Genomic DNA, 20,387 nt, shown 5'->3' with positions numbered 1-20,387 from the left:
TTGTTAGTATAATACATCAATCAAGGAACCTGTTTATGACTTCTTGGAACAAATGGTAAAGTTAAAGACATTTTGAGTAAGACATACCATCTAAATGCAAACTGTTGCAAACTGCCAGTACACAATAACTTAATATAGTTGTTTCACTACGTGCAAGGGCAACAGATTGGCAAGACACACTTATTAATTGCCGTAATAATACAACTAGTGAGCTGACTAGCTGGACATTTATCAGAGAACAGGTGGGACCAAAAACAAAAAAACAATAAACAGATCACAGGTTGATACAAAAACAATGGGAATTTGGTGAAAAGGCCAAAAAGAAATATTCGACGTGGGCCTGATTCGAACAGACGCCCCCGAAGGGAATAGATTTCTAGTCTATCGCATTAGACCACTCTGCCACCACGCCTTTTCAGATATACAGACGAATGCTAATAGTGATTATATCATAATCAATGCTCAGCCTCAACCCGAGGCGCCCGACTAGATCATGATTAATTTTTAACGTAAGTTGCTGAAGCTCGCGCATTCTGCTCTTTCGAATTGTAAATACGATATTCCTTCCTTGCTGCCCACGTGCAATCCTTCTGCATCACATTCGTCATCACCAAAGGTGGGTCCAATCCCCAATAACCACCCTCTGATTCGTCGGCTCGTAACAAACCCATCTCTTCTCCTCCCTCACCAAAACCAGACTCAAAATTCGCCAAGGATTATAATTAACAACCAAAAATGCCCTCTCACGAAAATGAAAATGAATACGAGATAAATACCCATTCCTCCACTGCGCACTCTCATGCCGATTTCCCGTGGTACCCCTTGCAAACTCGTATTCAAGATGTCATCGCCCCGGGCAGACTCATCATCGTCGGTGACGTACACGGCCAACTCCCCGAACTGAAGAAATTACTGGGAAAAGTCGCGTATAGCAGAGCCAATGGCGATAAACTAATCTTCGTGGGGGACTTGATTAACAAGGGTCCTGACAGTGCGGGTGTTGTGCAGTTGGCGATGGAGCTTGGGGCGAGTGCGATAAGAGGGAATAATGAGGATCGAGTGCTTGCTGCGCATACTGCTATCAAAAGGGGGGAGGATACGAAGCTTGTTGAGCGGTTGAAGAGACTGGCCCGTGAAGCGGAAAAGGAGAAGGAGAAGGAAGATGGCGAGCAACAGGCCCCATCCGAGACGAAGGAGGACTTGAAGTCAATATCACCGGAGGACCTCAAACCTTACAGTTCGGAAAGCGACTTTACGACTGCCGCCAATCTTACCGATGAGCAAGTTTCTTGGTTAGCTTCACAACCGCTGATTCTACGGATCAAACTCCGAAAGGGAGCAACATCACCGCCTTGGAACTCCGGAACCCTCCTTGTTGCGCATGGCGGTTTGGTCCCTTTACTTCCACTGGAAGAACAAGACCCATGGGCCGTCATGAACATGCGAGGGCTGGTATACCCAGATCCACAAGCTATCGTCTCTGAGCCCATCCGCGCTGGTCTACTTAAGGGAGCCAAGAGTCGGACGCGACGATATGCAGCATATCACGATGTCACTGATACAGATATAAAGGCCGAGTTGGCAAAATGGGCAGATGTTATCAACAATGGCGAAGGGTTCAGTGGCCAGTACAAAGAGGGTGTTGTTGGATTTCCGCTTGAAACTCGAGAGGGCGATTGGTGGATCGACGCTTGGGACCGATGGCAGAAGTCGATTGAGGATCCTGAGAAGCGAAGTATTGTCGTCTATGGTCATGATGCCAGAGTTGGGATACAAGTTGGCGCAGACTCGCCCGAGGTTGCAAGATATACCTTTGGTATGGACTCTGGCTGCGTATATGGGAAGAGCTTGACAGCCATGGTTATTCACGAGAGGGAGGATGGTAAGGGACTGTCGCATTCGATAGTTCAGGTTGATGCGATCAAGAAGGATGAGCAGAAAGAAGGCGAGGCAATTTGATATTGCTACAGACTCATTAGCTCATGGAGAAGGACCCGAATGAGGGCTGTAGACCATCATCTTTGGCTGCTATTGCTATCCAAAAACCTTACACTCAACTACGTCATACCCCGGCGCGAGTCAACTTATACAAAGGTGACATACCATTAGCCTCTAATCTGTTGGTTTCGTATAAGTCCTGACCTTTACCTTTCATGTGAAACATCTTGAACTTGATCGCTTTCGGTAAGCGTCATTACTACAAAAAATGGTGCTCCGATCTTGGTCCGACCTAAGCCATTTTCACGCCCTACGCAGAGCGTCACGCGCCATGAGCTACTAGCACTGATTGGACCAATCCTGTGCTACCATTCTTGAATGTCACCAACTTATACAAGAGCGACGATGAAATATTACGAAAATAGTGAATAGTAAGAGAATTGATACGAAACTGATGGAATTATCGAGTTCTTTTACTGACCCGGGATTTGGTCAAATCGAGTATGGCAGAACTGTTGCCTTGGTAAATGCAAGCTCTCCGGCTTGCCAATCTTTAAGGCGCAACACATTGTCAAGGATGGAATCCTGTGACAGTCCCCAGATAGCTCCGATCACGCTCGATGTTCTGCCAGAAACGAGTGGAAAGCAACACTTTATAAGCTGCAGCATCAATGTTCAAACGTCAAGGTTGGGATTCGCTTTGGTAGAATAAGATGGCGCCATTATGTATTCACTTGCAGAGCTCACCTCGAACTTGTCGTGCTTCATCTACATATTTGGTGAGTGACGAGAAGCAACGACTATACTGAAGCTGGGGTGCTACAGATATGGAACAATTCACTTTCCTGGATATTTGAATAAGCAGCTGCTGAAGAAGCGAAAAGGATCAGTCGGCTTGCGCATCCACGTGTTCTTCACTACCGTCGTAAATGGCTTCAGCGCTGCCGGCACTCAGAGCAACCCTGAGTGAGTCAGACCGTCTACGGAGGAAATAATGAAACACCAGTCTTTATAAGCAAGTCTTTACCGCTAAAGTGACGCATTGAGTTCATCTTCACGCGGGAATTGATGAAATAATCTTATCTGTGACTCGCCCTGCATGGGGATGGGTCTGTGCCGATACGCATGAGTAATCACTCTAACATGGCAAAGTATGGAGAAAGAAAGTCGGAGGAATGCCACGATTGAGGCTGAAAAATCTTATTATGCCAAGGAAGTAAATCGCCTCTGACTGTTTCGCGATGGAGACGTAGTATCGCATATTTGGTGTCACGAATTTTGGTCAAGGTGGGGGTTAGTCTCACTCCGATTCCGGAAAGTCAACGACGCCTTTTTGTCATCAAGAAGGCGTCTAGTCACTGACTTTGTCTGGCCTCAACAACACCGCAAACTACACAATAACTACAAGCGCTTGCCCTCAAGTGATTGTAGGGACATAGGTCAAAGCAATGGGGTCGAATGCACCGAAACGGCCGCCGTCGGATGACGTTGATGGCGATAGTAAGCAGACCTCTATCTCGGGTTTGAGATCCGCTAATGCGTAACCCGATAGTCTTGACCTTCTCGGAACTCGATTTTGCGAGACTTGGACTTGCGAATAAGTCTTTTGATGATAGAAACGCGCCAATTCAGGGTCAAGGAAGTCAGCAATCGTATTTTCCGCCTCAGAATGATGAGGTTTCGTTCGGTCATGAGCACCTCGATTTCACGGATGACTTGCTCAACTCCATGATCCCAGAACAACAAACCGAGTTCTGGCTTGATCCTGCATTGAGCCTGAATTCGTGGCAAACACCCGTTGCGGCACAGACACCAACTGGGGGGAATATCTCACCATTGGCAACATCGGGTAATCGAGTGGGAACTCCGACAACGACATCCCCATTTGGAGTCCCTGGATTCGGTCAATCGTTCAATGGTTCTCCGATAGCCGAGAGCTTGCAGCGAGGACTTCCACGGAAAAGAAGTCATTACTTTCGTCGTCAACCTCATCGAACAGGAAGTGATCCCATCTCAATACCTCGTCACAATATTCGACGCGGCAGCACTTTAGATCCCATGCAAAGATGGCAAGAATCACCTCCGGAAGCTGAAGCAGCGTCTCTATCCGCCATCGCTGACGCACTGCAAAAGACTCCTTTGCGAACTCGTTCGTCTGCTGGAAGTCTAGGCCGAAGCCGTGTCGGAAGTCGCGCAGGATCAACAGTTAGTTTCGGCAGCGCAACGAGTTGCTCATCTGCGTCAGTGGGATCACCCCAATCCGCAACTCGAAAAGGCTCTTTGAAAGGGCGAGTCACCAAGTCAAAACGTACTTCTACTGCCAAGAGCAAAGAACCTGAAAATAGACGATTTCCTTGTACGTTTTGCTGCGATAGGTTCAAGAGTAAGTATGACTGGGCCCGTCACGAAAAATCTCTTCATCTCGACCTTCAGGGCTGGCGATGCGCCCCGTTCGGAGGGGTGGTTGTATCCCCAGAAACAGGACGAAGCCATTGTGCATATTGCAGCCAACTCGACCCAACACCAGAACACCTCGACACTCACAACCATGCGGGTTGTCAAAACGATGATAAATCTCCTATTTTTAGTAGAAAGGACCATCTTACTCAGCACCTTCGACTCGTCCACCACGTGAAAACGATACCGGTTATAGATTCGTGGAAAGTCGAGGGACCGCCTGTTAAATCGAGGTGTGGAATCTGCGGCCTTAGAATGGAGACGTGGAAAGAACGTGTCGAACATCTGGCGAAACACTTTCGAAAGGGTGATACGATGGCTGATTGGAAAGGCGATCATGATTTTGAACCGCATATCAAGGCTCATGTGACAAACGCCCTGTCGCCGTACATGATTGAAGTTGAATCGAAGTGTCCGGTGCCGTTCTCAGCGACTGATCCAAGCTGTCGAGATCATCTTCTTCAGATTCGAGAGAACGTTGTTCGAACCACGGATTTTGCTGAGGGGAGTCTGAGCAATATGGATGCGGCAGAGGCAACAATACCGCGACCGCAACGCTCAATGACACAAGACAGCAGCTCCATGGCCTTTCCGGAGTTTCTGGTTCATCATCTTGGAAGATATGCGCAGCGGCAGATGAGCCTCGGGATCATCCCGTCAGATGATATGTTTCAGACTGAGGCGAGGAGGATTGTTTACGATACCGTGGATCCGATGGATCAGACGCTTGCAGATAACAAGGACTGGCTTTCGTGTTTTAAAGAGCATCATGTTAATAGTTCGCCGGGTAGCTGATGGGGATTGAAGATGGTAAGAGGACATTCCTTTTGGCAATTGGGTAGATGGGAAAACTTGGTGTTTGTAGCCCGGATTGGGGCTTAGATTGTGTTATATATTAAACGGCTAGATAGTAATAAATAAAGTTGATGATATATATGTAAGGACCTCTTGGCCGCACGCCTTACTTTTACCAGAGGTGTCGAGACATGTCAGTGCTAGAGGGCGTAGGGCGTAGGGCGTGTTTTCTGGAGCGAGGTTCGGCCTCAGCATGTATCAAGACGAATGAAGTCTGGAAGAATGAATACCCGGTTTTGCCTTCTATCAAAGATGAAAGTAAATAGTAGAAGAGCTCAGCAGATGGGTATGGTCTCCGTGAACGTTGGGCCTGCATTGCCGAAACTCGACAAGGTGTTCTATTTATAGCATACCTCCCCCAAGCCGAGAAACATCTAAACCATGCAGTGTACCAGCATCACTAATCCTTGAAACATAGATAAATACAACAAGAGTTGATAGATATAATGTTATCTCCATCACATGCATATCCCAAAATAGAACTCAACGCGAACTGATAAGACGCGCCAGGTAATCAATCCGAGAGTGGCAACTCCGCCAGCCCCATCGATCTTGAAAGAGGCAAGCCGAAGCGCCCCTGTTTCCACAATAAAAATGTGATCACACCGACTGAAAAGATTGCGCAAGACTAAAAGATAAGCTTAAAACTGAGTAGCTGTGCTTTTCTGATGTGATTTTACAGTCAGATTATTGTAAAATTGTGAAGATGAAGGTGCCGTTGTATGCGAGCGCTGGTGCTGCGACTTCTTGTGTTGCGTTCCTTTTTGGGTATGTTTTCTAATTGTGACAGTTCTGAGGTTGGATGTCTGACTGTACTGTTTAGAATGGACACTGGAAGTATTGGTCCTATCACGACAATGGCTGCCTTCAAGGATACCTTTGGTGACTTCTCCGCAACAATTCACGGCGTTATTGTCTCGACAATTCTCATCCCCGGAGCTTTGACAGCACTCATCGCTGGCGCTCTAGCCCATCGTTTCGGACATGTGAGACTCATTGCCATTGGTTCTATCATATTCGGTATTGGTGCCGCTATCGAGTGCGGCGCTCCTTATCTTGGTGTCTTTATCCTCGGTCGGCTCATCAAAGGGATGGGCGAAGGTCTGTTTCTCAGCAATGTCTACGTTCAAGTTTCAGAAATGTCTCCGTCGAGAGTAAGAGGAATCATGACTGCGCTTCCGCAGTTTCTCATCACTACTGGTATTGTTACTGGTTACTTCACGTGCTACGGGACATCGCGACTTGGTAATTCGTCTATAACATGGCGTTTGCCCCTCGCTATTGTTGCATTCCTTGGCGTTCTTCTGTCGATGGTGGCTTTCATCGTACCTCCATCTCCACGTTGGCTGCTCTCCAAGGGACGAACGGACGAAGCTCGAACAGTGTGCCGACAACTTGGCATTGATGAAGTTGAAGAGAAAGAACTCCTTGCTCAAGTCTATGATACCCCTGGTGGCTTAGACGGTGAGACGTCGCTCTGGCAAGACATTCAACATACTTTCCAAGATTTCAGGTGCGCATTCTCAGGTCCATATCGTGGAAGAACGGCCTTTGCTTGCTTTCTCATGGGGATGCAGCAGTTCAGCGGCATCGATGGAGTTCTCTATTATGCCCCCATTCTGTTCACGCAGGCAGGTCTTAGCGGCGAGAAAGCTTCGTTCCTAGCATCTGGAGTTTCTGCTGTTGTGATTCTTGCAGCAACCTTCCCTGCGACAATCTTTGCGGATCAATGGGGTCGGCGTATGCAGAGTATCCTGGGTGGTGTTTTGATCGTGAGCTTGATGGTGATCATGGGATCGCTGTATGCGTCTGGGCAAGTTAATCCAGAGTACGGTGCAGGTAGATGGGTCGTCATTGTCTGCATTTACCTCTTCGCCATTACTTTCAGCTTCACGTGGGCCATTGGCTTTCGGACGTGGGTCGTTGAGAGTATGCCAAGACGGACGAGAAGCAGTGCTTCGAGTCTTGCGCAAAGTTCAAATTGGGTGAGTGAAGCCCCAAACATATCACAATATGTACTGACATATCCGTTCAGGCTGCTAACTACATCGTGGCTCTCGTAACGCCAGTGTTGCTTGATAAGTCTTCTTTTGGCGCGTACTACCTCTTTGCAGGATGTAGTCTCGCGACAACGACCATGGTTATCCTTTTCATGGGTGAGACGAAAGGTTACAGCTTGGAGGAGATTGAGAAGAGGCATGGGGAGGCGAGTGAGAAGAGAATCCCATTTAACCTGTGATATAAAGTTCGAGAACAACATGGACGAGAGAGAAATAAAGTAATACATATCGATGAAAATTGTTATGCAAAATCTTCTGGAACTTATTATAAAGTATCCTAACATTGACTAAAATATCCTAAGTACACTAAGATAAGAAACAAGTAAGGGATCAAGACAGCGGCCCATTCAGATCCGAGATAACCATAAGGAATCCTAAGTAGATAGCTACATCGAGAGATGCCTCATTGACCTACAGCTGGCTCACCGACAAACTGACAGAACCGGAGCTAGGGAGAGGTACAATCCATCCTCCTCGCCCCTTCTCAACATCCTTCCCGTTGAGTTGCCACTCTCCAGCACCCGTTGATTCAATCCATACCGCGGCTTTGGCTGCCCTAGGAGAGTTCTCTGTCTGTGACAGCGTTACTGAGACTGTTTTCAGAGTTGTGTCGAAGGTGAACTCGCTAATGGATCCAGCGTCAACAGTAACCATAACCTTCAAAGGTCCAATGAAGACTCTCTTTCGTACAGCATCTTTTGGTTGAACAGTGTAATGATCTCCTTTCTTTGAGATGGAGCCTCCAAAAGCTACCATGCCAAGGCCTTTGTCATCAGCGACGTAAGTGCCCGAGTTCAATACCGTACCAATGAAGCCACCGCCGTAATCGCCAGTGATACCATCCCACTTGAGAGTATCCGGTCGTGAATGAAAGGCCGCGCTGGGAAAACCATCTTCATTGATGTTGGTCAGAGGTGCAAACGAGCCAGCGTACCCGACATGAAGGAGGTAAGAGTCGGATGGGTTATCACGAAAAGCCGACAGCAGAACTTGAGAGTTCAAGCCAGATCCATAGTGGTGGATCTGTCGCTCGATCCTCTGAAGCTTTCCTCCGTAGATAAAGTCCCAGTATCGACGAGCATTGCCGTTCCATCCCCAGTGAGGCACATTGGGCATGTATCCTAGAACGCTGTTGATAGTCTTCTGGACTGAATCATCGAAGCCAAAGTACCTATCAAGTTAGTAATGAGTAACTCAACCGAAGTCTGATCTTACCTGGTCCAGTAGTATACGCCTTCCTGGCCCGTTGAATCCCATGCCATCTCACTTCCATAAGGAATGTCCTGCGAGTGCCAAAGCCCAGCACGCTCCTTCATCGCGCTCTCGACAGCATCTGCTGCGGTATTATTTCCCTCTCGTTCCAAATCCGTCAGTACCTCCCCGAAAACCGTCTCGCCCATCAGGCCAACGTCTCTGTATGACACATCCTTCTGGGTCATGCGAATAATGGTTTTTTGAGCCTGGTTCAAGTACCAAGTCCAAGGTTTGGATGTCAGCTCTGGATATGCTCGTGCGACACGATACATAGACCAGTAAGCCACAACGACGTGAACGTAATTATACGCACGGTCAAGACTCTCCGAGGCTTCCTTGTTCCATGATGTCCAGGAGGTCCAGTCAATATCTTTGCTATACGGGTAGTCTACTTTGGGGTCGTAGTAGAAGAGGGACTTGCGTACTCCGTAGTCTTGCCCTTGAAGTCGACCCCAAATCGTCGTCTGAATAAACTCGTCCAGCTTGGAAATCTCCTCAGCATTTGGTTGAACCACTTGCTTGAGCATGGCCGCGACATAAGCACCAGTACCACCTTCGTCACTGAGACCTGCAATCCAGACTCGAGGATCTTGTTCAACGATGGCGCCCTTCTCGTAGTCGTAGGTCATGACCGACGGAGATCTCTTAAAAGGATCTGATGAGTCGTTGAACCAAGCTTTGGTGGTTAGGAAACCACCAAGGTCACTGAGAGTCTCTGTTGTTGCCTTTGTAACGTAATAGTGGACAGTCTGCACCTTGCCATCGTCGTAAGTAATGGTGACGCGAACTCGTCCCCAAGTGGAGGATGAGGGGGTGAGGGTGTACTTCTTCTCGCTATCCATCTTAACTCCAAGCGCACCCTTGGGTGAGACGATTATTGAAGCGACACCACTATCACTCTGAAGAAAGAGTTGGGCAGCTAGATCTCGTGGGATGATGTATCCAGGAACTCCAACTGCAACGGGGTTTCCAGTCTCACGAATGACCTTGTCAAAGTCGCGAACAGACTTGGATAAAGAGAACCGGACGCCAACTTTCAGCGACTCGCCAGGCTTTAAGATCTTCGAAGTTGGTTCGTTCCAAGGTTCTTGACTCTTCCATTCATTTTCTGCCCATGCCTTGGTGAGGACTTGCCACTCATAGAACCCTTCAAACGTCTGACTTGCATAGCCAGTTGACTCGAACCACGGCTCCTTCAGATCCCGGTAAGCCTCAAGTGGTGTCTTGGTTCCATCCAGAGGCGTGACGACGAGACCATTGCCAGTGCCTTTGACTGGTGCGATACGGATTTGACCAGCGTCTTGACCGATGTAGGGGTCTGAGAGAGAGCAATGGGCTTGCATCTCCTCGGCTGTTCTGTTGGTGAAGATACTGTTGAACTCGGCCGGGAATCCAAGGCTTCCAAGTTCGATGGTGTCGTCTCCGCTATTGGAAATAGTGAAGCGAAGACCCAGATCGCCGTCGACGTCAAGCCATTCGCGAGTGATGCTGAGAGGGCTGTCTGGGAGGGTCGGGCCAAGCTCTGAAGCTGCAAGAGCCTTGCTTGTACTGACCTTCTTCACTGGCCCACGCTTTTGAGCAGTATCACCACTCGTCCACGCCGAACCGCCCTGTTTTCGATATCGGTATGTGATATCGCCCCAGTGATACTGCCCATTCTGGGCGCGAACATCAATTCGATCAAATGGCAGAAAGTCAAAAGTGCCGTCTGCCGAGGTCAAGGATACGAGAACTTGAGCGTCGCGAACAATGCGGGCTTTGAAGTACTCTGTCTTGAGGTCGATGTAGCCATTGTTGAGGCCGAGGTTGTCTCTCTGTGCCAGCACCAAGGTCCCTGCAGAGGCAAGAACTGCGCATAGCTGTTTAAGTGATAGCATCATGGCTGGGTGTCTCAGTGAGAGAGTGGTGCCTGTCCTCTCGTTGCGACAGTGGACAACTCTTATAGCGCAGTGCAATTCATGACAAAAGTTCCATGCTTGAGCGGATCCTATTACTCCGGATCGTTATGATCATACTAGACTTGCGCGTATTAATTGAGGCAGTCCTGGAGGTTGATCATTTGGATAGTTTACCGTGATTGGCACGCCTATAGTTGTTACGCGCCAAGATCAACAAAGTTACATCTGGTAACCCCAGGTTCATCTTCCGCACGTTGGAGAATTGTCACCTTCCGTAAACATCACTCTGTAGAACTGGTCGGTGCTTGAGAAGATGGGGTCAAAGCGACTGGGTTTCTAGATAGGAGCATCTAGTCATGGAACAAGCATAACTAACCACGCAGAGGATTATTCAGAGAATGGATCATTGAGTACCCCCAAGTAAAGCAAACGACATCTAACTCATTCATCTATGAGCAATAAAAAAAAGGTTATGTGACGTAAAAATGGCAAAAAACATGCGGTTTATGTGGATCGAACACATGACCTTCAGATATCGAATGATGATTGAAGTTTAACTTCAGTCTGACGCTCTCCCAACTGAGCTAAACCCGCTTGTTGAAACTTCAGGACGGTAATGCCCTACATGTTCGCCACATTCCCGCAATACCGCATGCGGAGGCAGTGAATTAGGTCGCAATGGTATGCACATGGAGGTGAAGATAAGTCACTACTAGTATGAGATATGATTTTTCTCTCTTAAGGTATTATAGAAAATGCTATGGAAGTTCATGCGGCGCGCCTTTCGGAACGGTCGCAATACGGGGCCTGACCCAGGCATCATCAGGCGCTTCATTGATAGGGTTGGAATCAGCCTGTAGGATGGGATTTGAATCCGCATGGAAAACAGGGTTTGAATCGGCATGCAGAATAGGATTCGAGTCAGCATGCAATATTGGGTTAGAATCCGCTTCAGTTGAAGCATTTCCTGCTCTTCTCATAGCCTGTCCCCGAAGACCATGCCCACTTGCCATCCCAGCTCGCGGCATGCTGTCGTTCTCTGGGTATGGTTGCTGAGGAAGTCTGACATCAGCAGGTTGTGGCATCCCATCGTCCTCAGGGTACGCAAGTGGAGGACGGGTACCATTGACAGCCCGCGAGTCAACCTCGGTGTACCTATTGCCCTCTGTACCCTCAGCTTCTGCAACACCAATCTGAGGCAAGACCTGGACTGTGGCGTTGTCTTTGCCACTTGAATCATCTTTCTTCTCAGGAGTCACTGTGGTCGCATGCGGAGTAGATGGACGATCGCGGCGCTTGTAGACGCAGAAAACCCCAAGAAACAAGAACCCAATAAAGGAAACACCACCGACTGTACCCCCAACAATAGCAGGAGTCGATGACTTCTTGGCTGAGCTATCCCCGCGATTTGCTGTTGAGGTTGGAGTTTGTATAATTGTCGTGCGAATCACGCTTTGGAAAGTACTCGTCGCATCGCTCGTCTTGGTGCTGGATGAAGGATCGGGGGCTTCGAGGGTATAGATCTGGGCGCCGCTGTCGCAGCAATCACTTCCGTCTGCTGGAGGGCAGCAGTATTTGTTCTTGCCGCATGTCTGCAGTGGGAACCAAGTACCAGAGTCCGCTACAAAATGTCAGATATTTCTTTGTTTGACGGCGTCGAGATAACTTACTATCCATGCAAACTTCTGGGCAATTCGACCAGTCTTTGTTCTGACAAGCAGCGCGGTAGTCGTATTTTCCTGGCTGGTTGCACAAGCCGTTTGCCAAACATTTATCGCCCTCGCCAAAGTAGCAGCATGTAGAGTATGTCGTGGTAGAGTTGCCGCATGGTTCATACTTGTAGTCTTTTGCTGCGTTGATACCGTTGGGGTAATAGCACGTCGCCAACGCTCGGCCAAAGAGCGCGCCTAACAACACAAACTTGCGCATTTTGTTTATCCGTTGATGCTTCTAACAATGCCCACTTCACAGATCTTGAGGAAATCCCTGTTCGTGCAACAGAAAATTTGGAGAAAGGGGCAATCAATGGCTCTTAAAGCGCCTCCAGATCCCAAATGTTTTTAACCCTCCCAGGGCTGAGGTCTTGTGGCTTGGATAGCGTGAAACTATCGCGACTGGACCCTGTAGTGACCGATTAGCCAAGACAGGGCGTTGGTCTAGATTGTCGAAGTCGTTCCTGATTTGACGCCTTAGCGAAGATCAGAAGACCAAACATTCCCATTATTGGCATTAAACTAGAAATAGGTAGCGTGGGCTGAGTTCACCCTTGACGTTAGTTCTTAGCCGCCACGGGCACTCAATCTTCTTCGACAAAGCAAGTCACCATTATACCAACTGTTGAACACATGCTATTTCATATCAGAAAAGTAGACTTTGTCGCAGAAGATCTTTTTGGGTAGATCCTAAAGCCAAGGTAGCCAGATATGGGCCGTTCAGTATCGCCGTTGCTATGGACATGCAGATTGTCCCAAACTTTAGCAATGTGCTTTACATTTTGCGACTGTTTGTTGAGGGAGATGATAATGCAAGTGGTCGGATACAGCCGGAAGAAAAGACTCTGGCTACCAACTGAAATCTCTCAAAGCCGTGATTGAAAATGCTCAGGTTGACGCTGCCCAGTGGCGTCTTCAGCATGTCAAGTTCTGGAATCCCGCAGGTAACAACCTGGAGAGACGACCTCCAGTCATTTGTCTTTGTGTGTAACCGAGGAATTTGTGGGATGCACTTCGGTGACGCATCTCAATACGCATATTTTAAGGTTGAGGATAAGGTGTAAGCGCGGTATGCATCACTCAATACTGGCGGTAGAAATTAGTTCCTCCACAGGGCAGTTGTCGGTCACAGAAGGAAATGTTGTAGCAATCGCAAACAGCAGTCTCCGAGATAAGCTAAGCGGTTGTATTGGTTAGGTATAAGAACGCTATCCGTATTGCTGAAATCTTCAAGGATCCGTTTACTTCCAACGTGCTACTGCAGATTCAATTTTAAGGCCCGAGGGAACAGGTTTAGAAATGATGAAGAACCAGAACAAAAACGAAGGAAGAGGCCCAATCAAGGCTGCTGGTAACACGCCATGCTACGGTAAGTTACCAGTCTATCGTGAGAGCCTGGTTTACAAATTTGAGGCGCTACACTCTTGAACAGAATGCTCAGCTGGTTTTTATTATAGAACCTACCATTCTAGCAACTGGCCATGAAAAGAAGGACGGCTATAGGCTCTTTATTGCTGCAGTGGGACTTGAATGAGACCGATCTGGTTGATGTATCCATTTAATTAGAGAGAAGCCTCGAAGCAGTGGACTTTCTCAAGAAGAGGGCTACAAATAACAGAGATAATTCTCTTTACACAGCTGGTGAGAGGAAAAAGGAGACGTTTGAAGAGTATACTGAAGTTAACCTTGTCTAATGAGCTTAGGTCTCAAGATGCGTTCTTTAGACAGCTGTGTTAGCTGCCTAAAGTTAACCTTATGGCTAGCAAGTACTTTCATAGCCACCTGCCAATCGGGGTGTTGGAAGCAAGGCCTCGCAACCACAAGGATTATGCTTTAATGCGATAACCTAATCCTAAAAGAACTAAAGATTATGTATTTTAGCCTCAGATTTATGTTAAATATACTGAACCAGCCTAAAGCTGAAATGAGTTATGAGTTTTGACTTTGGTGGGAGATCTCACAAACCCTCCGTCTTCTCACAAACTGACACATATTCTTACTAGAGTCTTGCGAAATGCAGAAGAGAAAGCTTCAAAAAAGCTTATATATAAGCATATTGTCCGCTCGGCTTCCCCATTCCATTTCTTTCCTTATTCAACTTTTCTACTTTGTCATATCCTCTCAACCTTTTACCTGGATCCCCCTTGCACCTCAATATTTAGACCAGATCATCTACCATGGCCAGCTTCAGACGATTCCCCGACCTGCCCAAAGAGCTGCGGGAAATGGTATGAGAGCACAACATGACCATCCCGGCGTTCAGATCTTTGACCTTCAGAAACCCGAACCAAATGAAGAGAGCCAAACTTCCATCGCCAACCCCTCAGCTGGTCACCCGCCTAAGCATGAGCTCGCTTCGCCACTGACGAGTAAATACTTCCCTGCCCCTGATGGAAGCACAGGCAATTCGAATGTCTCTACATACATGGCGGACATCGGATTATGGACTGCCTGTAAGGAGTCACGGTTCATCATGGAAAAGGACATAAGGGCATCGAGACAAGGCCTTGAACATGAGGCCAAACAGCCTTACCGTCGCATGAGGAATGTCGAAGATTTGCCTGCCATGGGATGTTTCTTCGGTAGTAGCTCACAGCGTTTTATGGTTCGACCTCTCCGAGACCTCTTTGCGCTACAGCCCGCGAACATCGACAACATTGACTGGCCCACGGTCGCTCGTGACATCCTAAAGCAGTTGAGTCCCACCGGCTTCGGATGGCATATCGATATTGGGATTGAGTGGGATCGCGAGTGGGGTATTCGTCGAGAAGAGGAGCAGTGGGGTGATGACTTAAATGTGATATGCGACGCCTTTCACCATATCGATGCCCATTTATGGATAATCGATCACAATCTCAATATGAGAGGAAATATCGACAAAAACTCGCGAGAGTACAGAAGGGAAGCCTTCTATACTTGCGACAGAAAGCTCATAGAGGTCGACTGGGGACACAAGCCTTTAGAACGCTGGCGACATATCAAGCCACCTGGAGATGAGAAACATGGGTGTTCTATCGGTCTGGCAAAAACCCTGGACAGTATAGCAGACGATGAGCATGGGCAATTCATCAGCTATGGGCAGTATGGACAAGAACCTGATCGACGATTTGCCTCGGATGTTAAGCTTCTTGGTTGGGATGACCTTTGAGAACGACGGAGAGCTTTTTGGGGCTTAGCATTGTTGAGGTTGAGCTTTGAGTGTTGTAAGAAGCTATAGAGATAGTTGGAGAAGTAAGACCATAGTTCTTCTAAAATTTGTGAGCTAGATGTGTTATTTGCAGTTGAGACCTGTGGCTGAGAGCTTATATCACCACACAGAACTTAGTCCATTCACCTCCAGGCTTCAATAGTGAAGTTTGAGTGATCTTAACGCTGGCTGGTTAAGGGTAGCATTGATCTGGAGATCAAGTCGCAGCGAGAAGATACCGTTACTTGGTCAGTGATATAGCAAGACATATGTATTTTCGTGTATAACTATGTCCGTTGGACCTTACACTGTGGTAGCTATTGGATTCGGCGGAGCCAATACGCCTCAACATTAACCATGAGATATGGAATTTATAAACGCGGCCCATGTCTTGCTCCATTGTTGATATTGAAACAGATAACAGATTATGTGGGATAAAATTATCTACTCCTAATATTGTGTTAACAGTTACGAATTCGGGATTTAACTTTTTGTGAACATTGAGAGCCAGCCTTGAGTTTCAGACTAAACTCGAGGTAAGGCACGCGATACAAGCATCAGCTGTCAGGTCTATTAACTCAAAATAACACTCTCAAAAACACACTTCAGGCAGCATACCAACTACCTACAGAATAGCCCAAGATAAGCTTTTCAGCTTATTATCTAATCAGGTTTCAGAACAAACTCATAATTCTATTCAAAGGTGAAACTTTGTCTTTTGTGGATATGGTAATGGCCTCAAAACTAATACCACGCAGTCGATAAGGTTTTGTCTTGGTGGCCGAGCTCCAGTAACATATCCGAGTGCAAAGTAAGACACCTAAAAGCGATGATTCAGACCGCAGAGCACTTTGCAGACAGATATAAATAGCTGATGTCACCTGGGGATCAGGTCGTCATTCTGTTGATCCTCTGTTCACACAATGCCTTCTGAACAACAGCCCCGTCGCGCGCGCTGTGAATCTCGGATCCACTACGACGACGCACAAACATGACCTTATAGTGCAAACACTTTTGTATTGGGGCTAAAGATATTTCAGATCTTCAGCTATGGCTGCATTCAAGAGGTTCCCTGAGCTTCCCCGAGAACTCCGAGACCAGATCTGGAGCATGGCTATCCGGGACGACCGCCCAGGAGTACACATCTTTGGACAATATGAAGAAACAAAAGAGAATTCGAGCGAGAGCCATGCCCTAAGACATGGCATATTTATAAGCCTAAACTGGGCTGCACCGTCCTGGCGCCGGTACTTTGACAACTTGAACGAGGACCAGAGCGATGAGAATATCTCAACATACTTCATCGATGGCGGCTTATGGACCGCATGCCATGAATCACGGCTCATCATGGAAAAGCGATTCCAACAGTCAAACCGAAATCTCTACAAATGCATTACCCCAAAGTATGATAGGGAGAAAGACATCTTCAAAAAGGCCTCAACAGGCTGCTTTGACGGTTCACCTCTGCACCCGATCACAGTCTTCCCCCACCGTGGTCTTTTTGTTTGCAGTCTGACAACTTAGCCAAGATCGGTTGGTCCCTCCTTGCGCTTGAAGCTTGCATGGAGCGTGGTGATGAGGGCTTCGGTGGGGTGCAGCACATCGCAATCGAGTATGACCCAAAGTGGTGGGAGGACATATCCGAAGGGCCATATTACCCAGATTCCCCCGATATCACAGCGTTAATTCATGCTGCTTTTGAGTTGGACTGTTTTACTTGCAAGCTGTGGTTCATCGACCGTACCTTGAAACGAAAGAAGGATGCTCCACCGTTCAAGGAGCAAAAGGGAAAATCCTACTACAGCATCAACGCATTCTACGCGAGCGACAGGAGGTTTCTGGAGATTGATCATAATAATTACTCTCCCTATGAAGAATGGGACTACATCAGACCTTTAAGACTCTATCCGGATGACGATTCCAGTTCAGATGTCGACGAGTTTGGCTTAGATTATGAGTTTAGCTCTTCGCCTGATTTCGTCTCGCACTTGGAAGACAAGATCCATCACCGGTATCATCCAGATGACAGTGAAGAGGACTACTATTTTAGCATTGGGCTTCTTGGATGGGATGACCTATAAATTTCAAGGAGACTTTGAAGAAATGGTTCGGTGGGACAAAAACGAAAGTTGGGGGGTGCTGCCAGTGGTCCTAAGTTCTGTGTGGTGATATAAGCTCTCAGCCTCAGGTCTCAACTGCAAATAACACATCTAGAGAGGTCTGGCTGCAAAGTTAAAGAGGCGTGTAGTGACTCAGGCCATAAAGGTTAACCGCGTCGCTGCTTTTATAAAAACCTTTACTCTTCCCGACCTTCAAGTCAACTTGACCTTCCCCTAGAAACCCATCTCACAAGGAAATCCGCCACGCGCAGCCAAATTGGCATTCACCACCACAACACTTCAAAACGCACCTCACCCCAACGATCCGTCTTATAAGTCTCACCTTTAATCATATACTCGACCATGGCGAATCTTTCCGATCTTCCTTGGGAGATCCGAGATATGATATGGAACCTCGTCCCACGGGATGATCATCCAGGAGTTCATATCTTTGGACACTACGATGAGAACAAGAAAGGCATGGCTGAGGGCCGTTCCATGATGCATGGCAGCCACTTTAGCGGTGTACTATCTGAGCCGCCACCCCACAGATACTTCAACAGCTTGGACAAGGACCGCGGGAACGAGAACATGTCCACGTATCTCATTGACGGTGCAATGTGGACAACCTGCAAACACTCGCGACTTATCATCGAAAAGCATTTCAGCCAGTATAAGTGGCCTGACGATCGACTTTTCCCTTTTCGAACTGGTTATTGGCCTTCATGGTCTCCTGAATATCCTTACCAAGCAGTGTTTCAAGTACCTTCGACGGGATACTTTGAAGGAGGCCCTCCACACTACTTGACGGTCTTCCCTCGCAGAGACCTTTTTGTTTCCCAACCTGATAAACTAGGTGGCATAGATTGGTACTGGGTAGCGTCTAGTCCAACCCGCGCAGGAACTCGGCCGCCTTTCCGAAGACTCCAGCACATCGCAATCGAGTTTAACCCGGATTGGTGGGAGTCTGTAAAGCCATGGGCGGACACATCGATACCAGACCGCAGTCCCTCGATTGAATTCGTACGGCAGTTCAGAGAGTGGACTGTCCAAGAAGAGTGCGACAGATTTTGGAGCGACAGAATTATGATCCCTAATGGACATTCCCGGAGTACAGTCCATGGTGTACGTGTTCGGAGTCGCACTGGTCACTGCAAAATCGGACTTCTTGGCTGGGAAGCACTGTGAACTTTCGTCACGAGATGGCACCTATCCGAAATAGCGGTGGAAATGTATATCAGACAATAGCTTTGTCCATAGCAACACGGCAATGACATGGCCAAACTGCAAAGATAGCCGTTTCCCAAATCACATAGCCTGAGTCAACAGGGTCTGAAAGATTAGACCTTGGCTCGTGCTGATACTCTCATGGTACCTGACCTTTTGCGAAGATATTCATCGGAACATATATGATGTATTTCGCCTTCCGTTAGCGCCATTAAATCTCGCGAACGTGATGATAACATCTTACCTGTGCGTTCTCAGCAGTCCTCAAACTCCTCTGATCATTTGCCAAGGACCAGATCGCCGCTCGAGTCATCCCGATATAATCAACCAGCTACATCAAGGAAAGGAAAGGGGTTACGTCTCTGCACTGGCTCCAGTATTGACCGGGTTCCCAGGCGGCACCACGAGGAGGTTGCAGAGTCCGACTTCGACGCCCGCGGAACCCTCTCACTGTAACATGAAGGGTCAGCATCTTCCCTATTATACGAATGCTAAAGGAAGCATCGGATTGCTATAGGGACGAGCCCATTCTAACCGAGCCCCGCGTTACGCTGATTTGACTCTTCTGACCAAGATCCTCCATGAGGTAGGTACGCGTTAGACCGACGACAAGCATCGTAGCAACAGGGACAAGCCCTCCTAACCGAGCCCAGCTTTCAGTGCTATAGAGACTCTTCTGGCCAGTATCTGCAAATTTGCATGGCACGCGTCGGGTGTCGTGGCAAGCACTGCAGCATGTCAGGATTGATAACCATGCGCAGGACTTCCCTTCAATAAATTTAGGCCGTCCCACTTGCCCTCGCTTTCGAGGCTATCAGGCATCGTAGCTTGTGGCGCGCTGCTAAATGCCATTCGCGACGCCGAGGCCGTTCCTCTTTTTGGGTTGAGGCCCTGCGGTCGACCGTTTGATTTGGTACTTGATCGGCCGGGGCTTTGCTTCGATGGCACTGTGTGCATCAAAAGGGCACTGCCAAGTTAGCCGTATCTTGCTTGCTCTTGGTTGCAGTGGATCAAGTGAAGATGTGGTCACTCACTAAGGCCTGTGAACTTGAGTTTGGCGATGGACGGGATAGCTGAGCATGAAGCAGAATGATTTCCATGTGTGTTGGAATGATGAAGTTCCCAAGTCTGAGAGTTCCATATGAGGTTCAGTTAACCCGCAGTTGTTGTCCCCACTACGTCGAGGAAGGGGCATGGCCGTGACGACGACGCGTCCCGCTTCAGTCAGGGCAACCACGTTCAAACTGGGAAGGAAGCAGGACCATATCACAACAAGTCATCCAGTCCTGTCTGCACATGGAGAGATTACGTAGGTGTTTAGCAAAACCTCTGAAGAGTACTAATGCACTTGATCCTTGTGATTAAAGAGACTTCGCTCAATCAACCCGCTCGTCGAACAAGTTCAACTGATTGCAACTCTGACTGGGCCAGAGGTCTCCCTTTCTCTCAGGGAAAGCTCCTACCGCATCTCCCAGGAAAGATGTGATGGCAGTGGCCTCCATTATTTGGTGTTGTCCATTTCCAAATCACGCACATCATACCTGCCATGTTCATACTAAGAGGAGAGAAATCTCCTTGACCCCCCAGACAACAATTCCATTGGAAGTGGAAGGACATATCGTACTTGGCAGGATTTTCGTGTTAGTCGTCGGCCGTGGCATCCGTGTTGGTGTTTTGGGCATCATGATCCAATGGTACAT

At 47.9% G+C, this 20,387-nt stretch overlaps 8 protein-coding genes and 2 non-coding genes across 10 annotated transcripts; 6 read left to right on the top strand and 4 right to left on the bottom strand.

Moving 5' to 3' along the window:
• Positions 1-330: 330 nt before the first annotated feature.
• On the bottom strand, positions 331-412 carry BKA55DRAFT_t254. The gene has a single exon. It is a non-coding gene; the product is annotated as a tRNA-Ser (tRNA).
• Positions 413-735: 323 nt separating this feature from the next.
• On the top strand, positions 736-1,959 carry BKA55DRAFT_597608 (Metallo-dependent phosphatase-like protein; the record flags this gene model as incomplete). The annotated part of the gene is made up of 1 exon (XM_046196103.1): positions 736-1,959. The coding sequence occupies one exon, from the start codon at positions 736-738 to the stop codon at positions 1,957-1,959; it is 1,224 nt and encodes a 407-aa protein (XP_046045264.1).
• Positions 1,960-3,386: 1,427 nt separating this feature from the next.
• Positions 3,387-5,190, top strand: BKA55DRAFT_597607 (uncharacterized protein; the record flags this gene model as incomplete). The annotated part of the gene is made up of 3 exons (XM_046196102.1): positions 3,387-3,438; positions 3,491-4,321; positions 4,466-5,190. The coding sequence occupies 3 exons, from the start codon at positions 3,387-3,389 to the stop codon at positions 5,188-5,190; spliced, it is 1,608 nt and encodes a 535-aa protein (XP_046045263.1).
• Positions 5,191-5,823: 633 nt separating this feature from the next.
• On the top strand, positions 5,824-7,572 carry BKA55DRAFT_579144 (general substrate transporter). The gene is made up of 3 exons (XM_046193809.1): positions 5,824-6,018; positions 6,074-7,235; positions 7,286-7,572. The coding sequence occupies exons 1-3, from the start codon at positions 5,957-5,959 to the stop codon at positions 7,487-7,489; spliced, it is 1,428 nt and encodes a 475-aa protein (XP_046045262.1). The 5' UTR covers positions 5,824-5,956; the 3' UTR covers positions 7,490-7,572.
• A 149-nt stretch (positions 7,573-7,721) lies between these two features.
• On the bottom strand, positions 7,722-10,444 carry BKA55DRAFT_543768 (uncharacterized protein; the record flags this gene model as incomplete). The annotated part of the gene is made up of 2 exons (XM_046190633.1): positions 7,722-8,481; positions 8,526-10,444. The coding sequence occupies 2 exons, from the start codon at positions 10,442-10,444 to the stop codon at positions 7,722-7,724; spliced, it is 2,679 nt and encodes an 892-aa protein (XP_046045261.1).
• A 516-nt stretch (positions 10,445-10,960) lies between these two features.
• On the bottom strand, positions 10,961-11,056 carry BKA55DRAFT_t253. The gene has a single exon. It is a non-coding gene; the product is annotated as a tRNA-Phe (tRNA).
• Positions 11,057-11,220: 164 nt separating this feature from the next.
• Positions 11,221-12,391, bottom strand: BKA55DRAFT_543767 (uncharacterized protein; the record flags this gene model as incomplete). The annotated part of the gene is made up of 2 exons (XM_046190632.1): positions 11,221-12,083; positions 12,133-12,391. The coding sequence occupies 2 exons, from the start codon at positions 12,389-12,391 to the stop codon at positions 11,221-11,223; spliced, it is 1,122 nt and encodes a 373-aa protein (XP_046045260.1).
• Positions 12,392-14,351: 1,960 nt separating this feature from the next.
• BKA55DRAFT_679375 (uncharacterized protein) lies at positions 14,352-15,322 on the top strand (the record flags this gene model as incomplete). Its single annotated transcript, XM_046198167.1, has 2 exons — positions 14,352-14,402; positions 14,438-15,322. 2 exons carry the CDS (start codon positions 14,352-14,354, stop codon positions 15,320-15,322), a joined length of 936 nt encoding a protein of 311 aa, XP_046045259.1.
• Positions 15,323-16,411: 1,089 nt separating this feature from the next.
• Positions 16,412-17,442, top strand: BKA55DRAFT_694754 (uncharacterized protein; the record flags this gene model as incomplete). Its single annotated transcript, XM_046200084.1, has 2 exons — positions 16,412-16,817; positions 16,886-17,442. 2 exons carry the CDS (start codon positions 16,412-16,414, stop codon positions 17,440-17,442), a joined length of 963 nt encoding a protein of 320 aa, XP_046045258.1.
• A 381-nt stretch (positions 17,443-17,823) lies between these two features.
• BKA55DRAFT_543764 (uncharacterized protein) lies at positions 17,824-18,648 on the top strand (the record flags this gene model as incomplete). Its single annotated transcript, XM_046190631.1, has 1 exon — positions 17,824-18,648. The coding sequence occupies one exon, from the start codon at positions 17,824-17,826 to the stop codon at positions 18,646-18,648; it is 825 nt and encodes a 274-aa protein (XP_046045257.1).
• Between the last annotated feature and the right edge of the window lie 1,739 nt (positions 18,649-20,387).

The sequence above is a fragment of the Fusarium redolens genome (genome assembly GCF_020744475.1).
Source record: "Fusarium redolens strain MPI-CAGE-AT-0023 chromosome Unknown BKA55scaffold_16, whole genome shotgun sequence".
Lineage (NCBI taxonomy): Eukaryota > Fungi > Ascomycota > Sordariomycetes > Hypocreales > Nectriaceae > Fusarium > Fusarium redolens.
The sequence above is the reverse complement of the archived record's forward strand: the minus strand, read 5'-3'. Positions and strand labels throughout refer to the sequence as shown.

Bases quoted from the DNA above. Each gene is read 5' to 3' on its own strand.
- BKA55DRAFT_579144 (XM_046193809.1), top strand. From the start codon at position 5,957: ATGAAGGTGCCGTTGTATGCGAGCGCTGGTGCTGCGACTTCTTGTGTT. The intron at 6,019-6,073 runs GTATGTTTTCTA...TGTACTGTTTAG, and splicing joins TGTGTTGCGTTCCTTTTTGG to AATGGACACTGGAAGTATTG. The intron at 7,236-7,285 runs GTGAGTGAAGCC...ATATCCGTTCAG, and splicing joins TTGCGCAAAGTTCAAATTGG to GCTGCTAACTACATCGTGGC.